Here is a 15,299-nt window from a genome sequence, read left to right on the forward strand (position 1 = left end):
TTCATCTTTTGGTTAGATAGTATAAGTAATTGTTTTTATATTTTTGACTGGTTTCTGACTAAAGCATTTCAATTTGGTTTCTTTGCAAGTGATGGTGTAATGTGACATCAAACCATATACTGTAGGATGTAAAAAAGAATATGTTTTAGCACCATTATAATATACTTTATAGTTTAACTTATCAAAGCTGTAAAATTCAAAAATTTTATTGAAAATTTGACTTAAACCTAGATAAATTGGAGATGATCATATGTTAAGTGAACAGAAAAAATACCTTAAAAACAATGTGGAGGGTTCTAAAATAATTCTCTTAACAAATAGAGATTTCAAAGAAGTATGAAAATTATACTTGTTCTGTGCTGTAAATATGCAAATAACATTTTTACAATTTTCAAAATGTGTATAATTCTTAGGCTAGGTACTTCTGAAAACCTCAGTTATATTTTTAATCATTTTCTAGCATAGGAACACTCTTTTTCACACAGTTTAAAGCAAAGTAAGACCAAAATTAATGGTCTTTTTTTTTTTTTTTTGATAAGGTTGCTTTTATTCATTCACACACATGTGATTTAACCAATCTGCTTAGCTAATTGATCGAAGTGAATGAGTCTTAGTCAGACCTGTGACAGGTCAGTACAGGAATGATATGGTGGGATCCTAATAGGTTTGGTTGCTTGCACAGGAGCTACAGGCAAACAAATGCCTAATGTGTCCTTAGCAAAGAAAATCTAAAAACGGGTAGCAGCATAGAAATGACATGAATTCGCAGTGTGAGTACACACTGTGGTTTGAGTCAGAAGGAAGAAGAATTTTTAATAGTTTTACTAATTCAAGGAAAAGGATAAATCCTAGGTAGAGTTGATATTTGAGAAAAATTAATGGCTTAGCTATTCAGCTCGTTTAATGTTTAATAAAGATTAGTTGATTCTAAAACAGATATCAGATATCTGTTTTGTATATCATGCCTTTGGGTAATGACTTCAAAACACATCCTGCCCCTTTTTTAATGAGAAAGATATGCATACAAGATATAAAGAAAAAGTTACCTATTATTAATGGTAATTTTTTAAAGTTTAAAATAATTGGTTGGGATATCTAGATTTCTGACTTTCATTTGACATTTAAAATTTTTTTCTGTGTAAACTAGACATCTTTCTGTGGCAGATACCATGATAGAAAATGTTAATGATGCTACAAAAAGTGACTTAAATTTTTGAAGCTTAGGGATGTAAATGAGATTATTGTTAAAGCAGAAACTACAGCCAGTTTTCAGTGTTTTTGTTCAGGAAATGTTAGTTGAGCATCTACTTTGGGGGAAGAGTGCTGAGCAAACCCTCTTTTTATTCAACACAGTCTTTTTGGTTTTGGTTTTCTTTTTTAATTATCATGCAATAAAGTTGATTTATTCTTGGCATACAGCTCTATGATTTAAACATATGTATAGATTCATATAACAACCACCACAGTGGGGGTCCAGAACAGTTCCATCAGCCCCACCCCAAATTTCCCTTGTGCCTTTATAATTGTGCCATGATTATATCTTTATAATCACACCCTTGTCCCATCCCTAATTCCTGAAGACCACTGATCTGTTCTCCATTACTTTAGTTTGTCTTTTTGATAATTTTATAAAATAATAATGTAATGTTATAAAATTAGAACATATAGTATATAATGTTTTGAGACTGGCTTCTTTTACTCAGCATAATTACCTGTGAGATTCATCCAAGTTGTTGCATATATCTCTAGTTTGTTATTTTTATTCCTTAATAGTATTCCATTGTATGAATGCACCACAGTTTATCCATTTACTTGTTGAGCAGAGGTAGGTTATTCCAGGTTTTGGCAATTATGAGTAGGGCTGTTATAAACATTCATGTACAGGTTTTTGTGTGAACCTAAGCTTTCATTTCTCTAGGGTAAATGTCCAGGAGTGGGATTGCTGGATCATATGGTAAGTAACTGTCAAATTGTTTTTCTGAATGGCTATACTATTTTGCATTCCAAGCAGCAATGTATGAGAGTTCCTTTTGCAGTGTATCCTCACAAACACCTGGTACTCTTAAAATTTTGACATTAATAGATACATAGTGGTATCACATTCTGGTTTTAGTTTGCATTTCCCTAATGACATTTCCCTAATGATGTTCAACATTTTTCAAGTGCTTATTTTGCCATTTATATATATTGTTTAGTGAAGTATCTTTTCAAATCTTTTAGTCATTTTCTTAATTGGGTTGTGTTCTTTGTGTTGAATTTTGAAAGTTCTTTATGTACTTTGGATGTAAGTCCTTCACTGAGTATGTGATTTGTAAAGATTTTCTCCCAGTCTGTAGCTTGTCCTTTTATTGTCTCAGAAAAAATTTTTTTTCCTATAGAGGAAACATATTTAATTTTGATGAAGTCCAGTTTCTCAAATTTATTTTTAATGGATCATGCTTTTGGTGTCCTATCTAAGAACTCTTTGCCTAACCCTAGGTTATGAAAATTTTCTCCTATGGTTTCTTATAAAAGTTATATAGTTTTAAGTTTTATATTGAGAATTATGACTCATTTTGAGTTTTTTTTTTAAATAAGGTGTGTGATTTAGGTTGAGGTCCCTTGTTTTGCATAGAGATGCTTGATTGTTCCAGAACTATTTGTTGAAAACACTGTCCTTTCTCCGTTGAAATGCTTTTGCAGCTTTGTCAGAAATCAGCTGGCTCTATATGTGTGGTCTTTTTCTGGACTCTCTCTTCTGTTCAGTTTATTTTTGTGTCTCTCCCTTTGCCAATAGTCCTCTTTCTTGTTTATTGTAGCTTTATACTAAGTCATTAAAATAGGGTACTGTGATTCCTCCAACTTTATTTTTCATTTTCAAAATTGTTTTATTCTAGTTCCTTTGCCTTTCCATATAAAATTTAGAATCAACCTTTTTATCTTTACAAAAAATAGATCAACTTGGGGAGAACCAAAATCTTTACTGTGTTTATTTTTCCAGTCCATGAACATGATATGTCTCTCCTTTTATTTAGGTCTTTGATTTCTTTCATCAGTATTTTGCAATTTTTAGCATTCAGAACGTGTGCATATACTGTTAGATTTATACCTAAGTATTTACTTTTTGTGTTATTGTTAATTTAAAAAATTGTTTTGATTTATAATTGTATTTTGCTAGTTTACAGAAACATAATTGATTTTTATTTTGACTTTATATCTTGTGCTGTTGATAGTACAGATCTTTGACATCTCTTGTCAGATTTATCCCTAAGTATTTATATTTTTATACTGTTGGTAAATAGTATTATTTTATTAAATCTTAATTTCCATTTGTTCATTAATAATATATAGAAATACAATTGATTTTTGGTATTAATCTTATATCTTACAACCTTTCAAATTTTACCTATCAGGAATAGCAGGGTTTTTGTAGATTTCACTGGGTTTTCTACTTAGATGATCATGTCTACAAATAAAAACAGTCTTACTTCTTCCTTTCCAATTTGATTATTTCTTTTTTTGTGTTATTGAGTGAGCTAGAACATCTAGTACAGTGTTGAGTAGAAGTGATGAGAGCAGGTATCCTTGTCTTTTTCCTGATGTTAGGAGGAAAGCACTCAGTCTTTCACCATTAAGTATTATGTTAGGTATGGGTTTTAGGTAGATGCCCTTTATCAGGTTGAGGAAGTTTTCTTCTATTCCTAGTTTGCTGAAAGTTTTATCATGAATGGATGTTGAATTTTGTCAAATGCTTTTTCTGTATCAATTGATATGATTATGTGTTTTTAATGTGAATATTAAGTGATTATCAAATAATGAGCCAGTGTTTCATTCCCACAGTAAATACTTTGTTATGTTGTATTTTTCTTTCTGTATATTGCTGGATACTACTTGCCAATATTTTTTGAGAGTTTTTTTGCCTCTGTACATGAAGGATATTATTCTGAAGCTTACTCTATTTTTGTACAGTCTTTTTCTGATTTGATATCATGGTAGTGCTGGCCTTATAAAATGAGTTAAGAATTGTTCTTTCCTGTTGTGTTTTATGGAAAATATTGTGAAGAATTAATATTACTTTTTCTTAAATATTTGGTAATGAAACTACCTGGGCCTGGAGGTTTTGGGGGTGGGGGTGGGTGAAGGAGGTGAATTTAACTATGAATTCAATTTCTTTAATGTTTATAGGACAATTCAGGTTATCTATTTCATGTTGGATAATTTTGGTAGTTGTTTTCAATGAATTATCTAAGTTGTTGAAAATATGTGTGTAGAATGTTCATAGTATTCCCTTATTATCCCGTTAATGTCTGTTGGGTCTGTAATGATATCCCCTTTTCAATCCTGATAATAGCAATTTGTGTCTCGTCTCTCCTTCTCTCCCCTCCCCTCCCCTCCCCTCTTGCTTTTAGTTTTGCTAGAGGTTTATCAATTTTACTGATCTTTTCAAAGAACCAGCTTTTGATTTCAATTATTTTTTTCTATTATTTTTTGTTTTCAAAGTCATTGATTTCTGGTCTTACTTTTATTACTGACTTCCTTCTGCTTGCTTTGACTTTATTTTCCTTTCTCTTATAAAATACTTTTTATGGGAGAAACTTAAGTTTTTGATTGGAAATACTTTTTTATCTCATCTAAGCATTTATTGCTATAAATTTCCCTTTAGTTACTGCATGAGCTACAACCCATGACTTTTATGTTGTGTTTTTAATTCAGTTCAAACTGTTTTCTAATTTCCTTTGAGACTTTTGTTGGCCCACGTGGTTTGTCTAAGTGGCTAGTATAATCATGCAAAGACTGAAATATTAGCATTCTGAGGAAATTTAAAAACTTCATCCTGTGGAAGGGTATTTCTTCCTCTGGATTGAGAGAATGTAAAGCTGCAACTAGTATAGCTGTATAATATTTTAAAACAATTCTATTTAAACATTTTGTTTGTTCTGCTGTGTTGACATTTCTTAACCTTGCACTTATTTAATATGAATAAAAGTAAATGTCTCTTTAAAACCCACAGGAAACTATTGTGAAAAGAGTTTACCTTACACTTCTGTGGCATGTTGTGCATGAAAATATAAAATAATTGACCAAGTATCATGGTTTTTAATAAATCAATGAACCATCTACAATGATTATATTACATTGTTCTGAGTTAACTAAATGAGTTAAGACTACTTGTATTATTACGAGGGTGTGATTTAGGCACTGGGGAGAATAGAGGTCAATAAATTATATTAAAGACCTACTTATTTGTGTTTACCTAGAGAAGATATACATTTTCCACAAAGGCATTAAGTTTCATTTTCCTGGATTTGCACATAGGGATAATTTTTCACAGATTTTGAAGGAGTCCACTTAATCTTTTATCACTTGATTCATCAGGTTGAAATCATACACAAATCATATTCTAAATATATTTTTGGTTATCTTTTTAAAATAAAATTTTTGTGCTTCTGAATTATAATAGTAATTCACATATTGAACAGTTATCCCCATTTGTTCTGTTTCTAAAGAAGAAAATTAATGGTTTATTGAAATAAAAAGCTTCAGTAATGAAAATAACTAAAATTTTAATTAGATGACACATTTTACTATAATTTTCCATTGTGTGTGTATATATATACACACAGACAAACATTCCCCCACACACACAATTCTTTATCTGTTCCCCTCTTGATGGGCACTTAGGTTGCTTTCATATCTTGGCTGTAGTATATATGCTGCTGTGAAGATTGGGTGTGTGTATCTTTTTGAATTAGTGTTTTTGTTTTCTCCAGATATGTACCCAAGAATGGAATTGCTGGTTCATATGGTAGTTTTATTTTTAGTTTTTTGAGAAACCTCCATACTGTTTTCCATGGTGCCTGCACCAATTTTCATTCCCAGCAGCAGTGCACCGAGGGTTCCCATTAATCCACATCCTTGCTAACATGTGTTATTAATGGTTATTTTTTGATGATAGCCATTCTGACAGGTGTGAGGTGATATCTCATTTTGGTTTTGATTTGTCTGATGATTAGCAATGTTGAGCATCTTTTCATGTGCCTGTTGGCCATCTGTATATCTTCTTTGGAAAAATGTCTATTCAGGTCTTCTGCCCATTTTTTGATAGGGTAGTTTGGTTTTTTGATATTGAGTTACATGAGCTGTTTATATATTTTGGATATTAACCCCTTATTGGTCATATCATTTGCAAATATTTTTTTCCTATTCAGTAGATTGTCTTTTCTTTTTTTTTGATGGTTTCTTTTGTTGTACAAAAGCTTTTAAGTTTAATTAGGCCCTGTTTATTTTTGCTTTTATTTCTTTTGCCTTAGGAGACTGATCCCTCAGAATGTTACAATTTGTGTCAAAGAGTATTCTGCCTATGTTCTTTTCTAGGAGTTTTGTAGTTCAAGGTCATACATTTAGGTCTTTAATCCATTTTGAGTTTAATTTTGTATATGATGTGAGAAAATGTTCTAATTTCATTCTTTTACATGGATCAGTCCAGTTTTCCCAGCACCACTTATTGAAGAGACTGTCTTTTCTCTATTGTATATTCTTGCATCCTTTGTTATAGATTAATTGACCATAGGTGCATGGGTTTATTTCTGGGCTCTTTATTCTATTCTATTGATCTATATGTCTTTTTTGTTCCAGTACCATTCTGTTTTGATTACTGTAGCTTTATAGTATTGTCTGAAATCAGCTTTGTTCTTTTTTTTCTCAAGATTGCTCTGGCAATTTGAGGTCTTTTGAGGTTCCATATAAATTTTAGGATTACTTGTTCTAGTTCTGTGAAAAATGTCATGGGTATTTTGTTAGGGATTGCATTAAATCAGTAGATTGCCTTGGGTAGTGTGGTAATTTTAATAATATTATTTCTTCCAATCCATGAACATGGGATCTTTCCAGTTATTTGTATCATCCTCAATTTCTTTCTTCAGTGTTGCATGGTTTTCAGACTACAGGTCTTTCACCTCCTTGGTTAACTTTATTCCTAGGAATTTTATTCTTTTTGATGAAAATTTAAATAAAATTGTTTTCTTGCTTTCTCTGATAGTTCATTATTTGTGTATAGAAAAGAACAGATTTCTATATATTAATCTTGTATTCTACAACTTTACTGAATTCATTTATTAGTTCTTGTAGTTTTTGATGGAGACATTAGGATTTTCTGTATATACTACCATGTGATCTGCAAATAGTGACAGTTTTACTTCTCCCATTCTGATTTGGATGCCTTTTCCTTTCTTTTTTTTTTTTCTTGCCTGATTGCTTTGGCTAGAACGTCCAATACTATGTTAAAAAGGAGCAGTGAGAGTGAGCATCCTTGTCTTGTTCCTGATTTTAGAAGAAAAGCTTTTAGCTTTTTACTGTTGAATATGATGTTAGCTGTTGGTTTGTAATAAACGGCCTTTATTATGTTGAGGTATGTTCCCTGTATACCTACTTTGATGAGAGTTTTTATCATAAATGGATGCTGTCAAATGCTTTTTCTGCATTTATTGAGATGATCGTGTGACTTTTATCCTTCATTTTGTTAATGTGGTGTGTCACATTGACTGATTTCTGGGTATTGAACCATCCTTGCACTCCTGGAATAAATCCCACTTGATCATGGTTTTTAATCCTTTTTATGTATCATTGAATTTGGTTTATCAGTATTTTGTTGAAGATTTTACATCTGTATTCATCAGAGATAAAGGCCTCTAATTTTGTTTTTTTTTTTTGTAGTTTTTTTGTCTGGTTTTGATATCAGGGTAATTATGGCCTTATAGAATGAATTTGGGAGTGTTCCCTCCTCTTCAGTTTTTTGGAATAGTTTGAGAAAGATAGGTATTATCTCTTACTTATATGTTTGCTAGAATTCCCCTGTAAAGCTATCTGGTTCTAGACTTTTGTTTGCTGGGAGTTTTTTTTTTTAATTACAAATTCAGTTCCACTACTAGTGATTGGTCTGTTCTGATTGTCTATTTCTTCTTGATTCAGTCTTTGAAGGTTGCATGTTTCTAGAAACTTGTCCATTTCTTCTAGGTGTTCCAGTTTGTTGGCATATAACTGTTTGTAGTATTCTCTTATGATTTTTTGTGTCTCTGTCATATTGGATGTTATTTGTCCTTTTTTATGTCTTATTTTGTTTATTTGGGTCCTCTCTTTTACTGTTGTTGATGAGACTGTCTAAAGGCTTATCAACTTTATGTTTTCAGAAAAACAGCTCTTGGTTTCATTGAGTTTTCTTCTTTTTTGCCTCTATTTTATTTATATCCTTGCTAATCTCTGTTATTTCCTTCCTTCTGCTGACTTTATACTTTGTTTATACTTCTTTTTCTAATTACTTTAGATGGTAGGTTAGGTTGTTTAATTGAGATTTTTCTCATTTCTTGAAGTAGACCTATATCACTATAAGCTTCCCTCTTAGAACTGCTTTTGCTGCATGCCATGGATTTTGGAAGGTTGTGGGGTTTTTTTCATTTGTCTCGAGGTATTTTCTGATTTTCTCTTTGATTTATCATTGACCCATTTTATTTTTTAGTAGCATTTTGTTTCGTCTCCATGTATTTTTGTGTTTTTACCATTTTTCTTCCTGCGGTTAATTTCTGGTTTCATTCTGTGTTGCCAGAAAAAATACTTGGTATAATTTATATCCTCTTAAATTTGTTGAGACTTCTTTGTGGCCAAGCATGTGATATATCCTGGAGAATGTTCCATTTGCACTTGAAAAGAATGTGTTTTCTGCTGTTTTTGGTTGAAATGTCCTATAGATATCTATTAAGCCCAACTGGTCTAACGTGTCTTTTAGGACTACTTTTCCCATATTGATTTTCTGTCCGAATGATCTCTCCAGTTATGTAAGTGGGTGGTTAAAGTCTCTTACTATTATTGTATTATTGTCAGTTTCTCTTTTTATGTCTGTTAATATTTGCTTTATATATGTAGATGCTCCTACTTTAGGTATGTATATGTTAGTGAGTTTTATATACAGTTCTTGTATTGATTCCTTTATCATTATATAAAGCCCTTCTTTTTGTTGTAGACTTTGTTTTACTGTCTACTTTGTCTGATATGAGTATTGCTACCCCAGCATTCCTGTTTCTATTTGCATGAAATATCTTTTTCCAGCCTCTCACTTTCAGACTATATGTGTGTTTAGCTCTGAAGTGAGTCTCTTGTAGTCAGCAGATAGATGGCTCTTGTTATTTTTAACCAGTCAGCCCTCTCTGTGTCTTTTGATTACAGCATTTAGTCCACTGACATTTACAGTGATTTTTAATATGTAGGTACTTACTGCCATTTTGTTACTTGTCTTCTGGTAGTTTTTGTAGTTCTTCTCTGTTCTTCTTTTAGTCTCTTCCCTTGTGGTTTAATTATTTTTTAGTGGTATGCTTATGTTCCTTTCTATCTGGTTTTTGAGTTTTTATTGTAGGTTTTTGATCTGTGGTTATCTTGGGGTTCATATGTGTTGACTTACATTTATATTTATTTTTTAAAACTGGTTGTCATTTAAGGTAAAACACATTCTAAAAGGTCTACATTTTTCACTCCCCTCCCCCACATTTTGGGTTTTTTTAACATCTTTATTGGAGTATAATTGCTTTATAATGGTGTGTTGGTTTCTGCTTTATAACAAAGTGAATCAGTTATACATATACATATGTCCCCATATCTCTTCCCTCTTGCATCTCCCACCCTCCCTATCCCACCCCTCTAGGTGGTCACAAAACACTGAGCTGATCGCCCTGTGCCATGCAGCTGCTTCCCATTAGCTATCTATTTTACGTTTGGTAGTGTATATATGTCCATGCCACTCTCTCACTTTGTCCCTTCTAACCCTTCCCCCTCCCCGTGTCCTCAAGTCCATTCTCTAGTAGGTCTACATCTTTATTGCCGTCTTGCCCCTAGGTTCTTCTGACCATTCTTTTTTTCTTTTTTTTAGATTCCATATATATGTGTTAGCATACAGTATTTGTCTTTCTCTTTCTGACTTACGTCAATCTGTATGACAGTCTCTAGGTCCATCCACCTCACTACAAATAACCCAATTTCGTTCCTTTTTATGGCTGAGTAATATTCCATTGTATATATGTGCCACATCTTCTTTTATCCATTCATCTGTCGATGGACACTTAGATTGCTTCCATGTCCTGGCTATTGTAAATAGAGCTGCAATGAACATTTTGGTACATGACTCTTTTTGAATTACGGTTTTCTCAGGGTATATGCCCAGTAGTGGGATTGCTGGGTCCTATGGTAGTTCTATTTATAGTTTTTTAAGGAACCTCCATACGGTTTTCCATAGTGGCTGTATCAATTTACATTCCCACCAACAGTGCAAGAGGGTTCCCTTTTCTCCACACCCTCTCCAGCATTTTTTGTTTGTAGATTTTTTGATGATGGCCATTCTGACCGGTGTGAGATGATATCTCATTGTAGTTTTGATTTGCATTTCTCTAATGATTAATGATGTTGAGCATTCTTTCATGTGTTTGTTGGCAAACTGTATATCTTCTTTGGAGAAATGTCTATTTAGGTCTTCTGGCCATTTTTGGAATGGGTTCTTTGTTTTTTTGATATTGAGCTGCCTGAGTTGCTTGTATGTTTTGGAGATTAATCTTTTGTCAGTTGCTTCACTGGCAAATATTTTCTCCCATTCTGAAGGTTGTCTTTTCGTCCTGTTTATGGTTTCCTTTGCTGTGCAAAAGCTTTTAAGTTTCATTAGGTCCCATTTGTTTATTTGTGTTTTTATTTCCATTTCTCTAGGAGGTGGGTCAAAAAGGATCTTGCTGTGATTTATGTCATAGAGTGTTCTGCCTGTGTTTTCCTCTTAAGAATTTTATAGTGTCTGGCCTTACATTTAGGTCTTTAATCCATTTTGAGTTTATTTTTGTGCATGGTGTTAGGGAGTGTTCTAATTTCATTCTTTTACATGTAGCTATCCAGTTTTCCCAGTACCACTTATTGAAGAGGCTGTCTTTTCTCCACTGTATATACTTGCTTCCTTTATCAAAGATAAGGTGACCATAGGTGTGTGGTTTTATCTCTGGGCTTTCTATCCTGTTCCATTGATCTATATTTCTGTTTTTGTGCCAGTACCATACTGTCTTGATTACTGTAGCTTTGTAGTATAGTCTGAAGTCAGGGAGCCTGATTCCTCCAGCTCCATTTTTCTTTCTCAAGATTGCTTTGGCTCTTCAGGGTCTTTTGTGTTTCCATACAAATTGTGAAATTTTTTGTTCTAGTTCTGTGAAAAATGACATTGGTAATTTGATACAGATTGCATTGAATCTGTAGATTGCTTTGGCTAGTAGAGTCATTTTCACAGTGTTGATTCTTCCAATCCAAGAACATGGTATATCTCTCCATCTGTTGGTATCATCTTTAATTTCTTTCATCAGTGTCTTATAGTTTTCTGCATACAGGTCTTTCGTCTCCTTAAATAGGTTTATTCGTAGATATTTTATTCTTTTTGTTGCAATGGTAAATGGGAGTGTTTCCTTAATTTCTCTTTCAGATTTTTCATCATTAGTGTATAGGAATGCAAGAGATTTCTGTGCATTAATTTTGTATCCTGCTACTTTACCAAATTCATTGATTAGCTCTAGTAGTTTTCTGGTAACATCTTTAGGATTCTCTATGTATAGTATCATGTCATCTGCAAACAGTGACAGCTTTACTTCTTCTTTTCCAATTTGGATTCCTTTTATTTCTTTTTCTTCTCTGATTGCTGTGGCTAAAACTTCCAAAACTATGTTGAATAATAGTGGTGAGAGTGAACAACCTTGTCTTGTTCCTGATCTTAGTGAATGCTTTCAGTTTTTCACCATTGAGGACGATGCTGGCTGTGGGTTTGTCATATATGGCCTTTATAATGTTGAAGAAAGTTCCCTCTTTGCCTACTTTCTGGAAGGTTTTTATCATAAATGGGTGTTGAATTTTGTCGAAAGCTTTCTCTGAATCTATTGAGATGATCATATGGTTTTTCTCCTTCAATTTGTTAATATGGTGTATCACGTTGATTGATTTGCGTATATTGAAGAATCCTTGCGTTCCTGGGATAAACCCCACTTGATCATGGTGTATGATCCTTTTAATGTGCTGTTGGATTCTGTTTGCTAGTATTTTGTTGAGGATTTTTGCATCTATGTTCATCAGTGATATTGGCCTGTAGTTTTCTTTCTTTGTGACATCTTTGTCTGGTTTTGATATCAGGGTGATGGTGGCCTCGTAGAATGAGTTTGGGAGTGTTCCTCCCTCTGCTATATTTTGGAAGAGTTTGAGAAGGATAGGTGTTAGCTCTTCTCTAAATGTTTGATAGAATTGGCCTGTGAAGCCACCTGGTCCTGGGCTTTTGTTTGTTGGAAGATTTTAAATCACAGTTTCAATTTCAGGGGTTGTTATTGGTCTGTTTATATTTTCTGTTTCTTCCTCGTTCAGTCTCGGATGGTTGTGCATTTCTAAGAATGTGTCCATTTCTTCCAGGTTGTCCATTTTATTGGCATATAGTTGCTTGTCGTAATTGCTCATGATCCTTTGTATTTCTGCAGTGTCAGTTGTTTCTTCTCCTTTTTCATTTCTAATTCTATTGATTTGAGTCCTCTTCCTTTTTTTCTTGATAAGTCTGGCTAATGGTTTACCAATTTTGTTTATCTTATCAAAGAACCAGCTTTTAGTTTTAGTGATCTTTGCTATCGTTACCTTCATTTCTTTTTCATTTATTTCTGATCTGATCGTTATGATTTCTTTCCTTCTGCTAACTTTTGGGTTTTCTTGTTCTTCTTTCTCCTATTGCTTTAGGTGTAAGGTTAGGTTGTTTATTTCATATGTTTCTTGTTTCTTGAGGTAGGATTGTATTGCTTTAAACTTCCCTCTTAGAACTGCTTTGGCTGCATCCCATAGGTTTTGGGTCGTCGTGTCTCCATTGTCATTTGTTTCTAGGTATTTTTTGATTTCCTCTTGATTTCTTCAGTGATCACTTGGTTATTAAGTAGTGTATTGTTTAGCCTCCATGTGTTTGTATTTTTTACAGATCTTTTCCTGTAATTGATATCTAGTCTCATAGCATGTGGTCGGAAAAGATACTTGATACGATTTCAATTTTCTCAAATTTACCAAGGCTTGATTTGTGACCCAAGATATGATCTATCCTGGAGAATGTTCCATGAGCACTTGAGAAGAAAGTGTATTCTGTTGTTTTTGGATGGAATGTCCTATAAATATCAGTTAAGTCCGTCTTGTTTAATGTATCATTTAAAGCTTGTGTTTCCTTATTTATTTTCATTTTGGATGATCTGTCCATTGGTGAAAGCGGGGTGTTAAAGTACCCTACTATGATTGTGTTACTGTTGATTTCCACTTTTATGGCTGTTAGTATTTGCCTTTTGTATTGAGGTGCTCCTATGTTGGGTGCATAAATATTTACAATTGTTATATCTTCTTCTTGGATTGATCCCTTGTTCATTATGTAGTGTCCTTCTTTGTCTCTTGTAATAGTCTTTGTTTTAAAGTCTATTTTGTCTGATGTGAGAATTGCTACTCCACCTTTTTTTGATTTCCATTTGCATGGAATATCTTTTTCCATTCCCTCACTTTCAGTCTGTATGTGTCCCTAGGTCTGAAGTGGGTTTCTTGTAGACAGCATATATACGGGTCTTGTTTTTGTATCCATTCAGCCAGTCTTTGTCTTTTGGTTGGAGCATTTAGTCCATTTACATTTAAACTAATTGTCAATATGTATGTTCCTATTACCATTTTCTTAATTGTTTCGGGTTTATTATTGTAGGTCTTTTCCTTCTCTTGTGTTTCTTGCCTAGAGAAGTTCCTGTAGCATTAGTTGTAAAGCTGATTTGGTGGTGCTGAATTCTCTTAGCTTTTGCTTGTTTGTAAAGCTTTTAATTTCTCCGTCAAATCTGAATGAGATCCTGCTGGGTAGAGTAATCTTGTTTGTAGGTTTTTCTCCTTCATCACTTTAAATATGTCCTGCCACTCCCTTCTGACTTGGACCGTTTCTGCTGAAAGATCAGCTGTTAACCTTATGGGGATTCCCTTATGTGTCATTTGTTGTTTTTCCCTTGCTGCTTTTAATATTTGTTCTTTGTATTTAATTTTTGATAGTTTGATTAACATGGGTCTTGGCGTGTTTCTCCTTGGATTTATCCTGTATGGGACTCTCTGTGCTTCCTGGACTTGATTAACTATTTCCTTTCCCATATTAGGGAAGTTTTCAACTATAATCTCTTCAAATATTTTCTCAATCCCTTTCTTTATCTCATCTTCTTCAGGGACCCCTATAATTCAAATGTTGGTGTGTTTAATGTTGTCCCAGAGGTCTCTGAGACTGTCCTCAATTCTTTTCATTATGCTGCTGTGCAGTAGTTATTTCCACTATTTTATCTTCCAGGTCACCTATCCGTTCTTCTGCCTCAGTTATTCTGCTATTGATCCCTTCTAGAGAATTTTTAATTTCATTTATTGTGTTGTTCATTACTGTTTGTTTGCTTTTAGTTCTTCTAGGTCCTTGTTAAACATTTCTTGTATTTTCTCCATTCTGTTTGCAAGATTTTCGATCATCTTTACTATCATTATTCTGAATTCTTTTACAGGTAGACTGCCTATTTCCTCTTCATTTGTTAGGTCTGGTGGTTTTTTGCCCTGCTCCTTAATCTGCTGTGTGTTTCTCTGTCTTTTCATTTTGCTTAACTTACTGTGTTTGGGGTCTCCTTTTCGCAGGCTGCAGGTTCATTGTTTCTGTTGTTTTTGGTGTCTGCCCCCAGTGGCTAAGGTTGGTTCAGTGGGTTGTGTAGGCTTCCTGGTGGAGGGGGCTAGTGCCTGTTTTCTGGTCGATTAGGCTGGATCTTGTCTTTCTGGTGGGCAGGTCCACGTCTGGTGGTGTGTTTTGGGGTGTCTGTGGCCTTATTATGATTTTAGGCAGCCTCTGTGTTAATGGATGGGGTTGTGTTCGTGTCTTGCTAGTTGTTTGTCATAGGGTGTCCTGCACTGTAGCTTGCTGGTCGTTGAGTGGAGCTGGGTCTTGGCGATGAGATGGAGATCTCTGGGAGATTTTCGCCATTTGATATTACATGGAACTGGGAGGTCTCTTGTGGACCAGTGTCCTGAACTTGGCTCTCCCACCTCAGTGGCACAGCCATGATGCCTGTCCTCCACATGGCTCAGAATAAAAGGGAGAAAAAAAAGAAAGAAAGAAAGAAAGAAGAAGGTAAAATAAAATAAAATAGTTATTAAAATAAGAAATAAAAAATAATTATTAAGAAAAATAATTTTTTTTAAGTAGTAAAAAAATAAAAATAAAAAACAGACAGAAACCCTAGGACAAATGGTAAAAGCAA

The 15,299-nt window shown here is 33.6% G+C and overlaps 1 protein-coding gene across 5 annotated transcripts in view; it reads left to right on the top strand.

The window, feature by feature from the left end:
* The window catches only part of RNF180 (ring finger protein 180), a 280,184-nt gene that overhangs the window by 56,557 nt on the left and 208,328 nt on the right, over positions 1-15,299 (top strand). For 4 of the 5 annotated variants that reach the window (XM_061187835.1, XM_061187840.1, XM_061187839.1 and 1 more), the window contains one exon: positions 1,919-1,954. The exons of the other annotated variant lie outside the window; for it this stretch is intronic. In XM_061187835.1, coding sequence (XP_061043818.1) covers positions 1,919-1,954 — 36 coding nt within the window. The remainder of the gene's footprint in view (positions 1-1,918; positions 1,955-15,299) is intronic. 5 annotated transcript variants of the gene reach the window in all.

The sequence above is a fragment of the Eubalaena glacialis genome, chromosome 4, assembly GCF_028564815.1.
Source record: "Eubalaena glacialis isolate mEubGla1 chromosome 4, mEubGla1.1.hap2.+ XY, whole genome shotgun sequence".
In the NCBI taxonomy this organism is placed as follows: Eukaryota; Metazoa; Chordata; class Mammalia; order Artiodactyla; family Balaenidae; genus Eubalaena; species Eubalaena glacialis.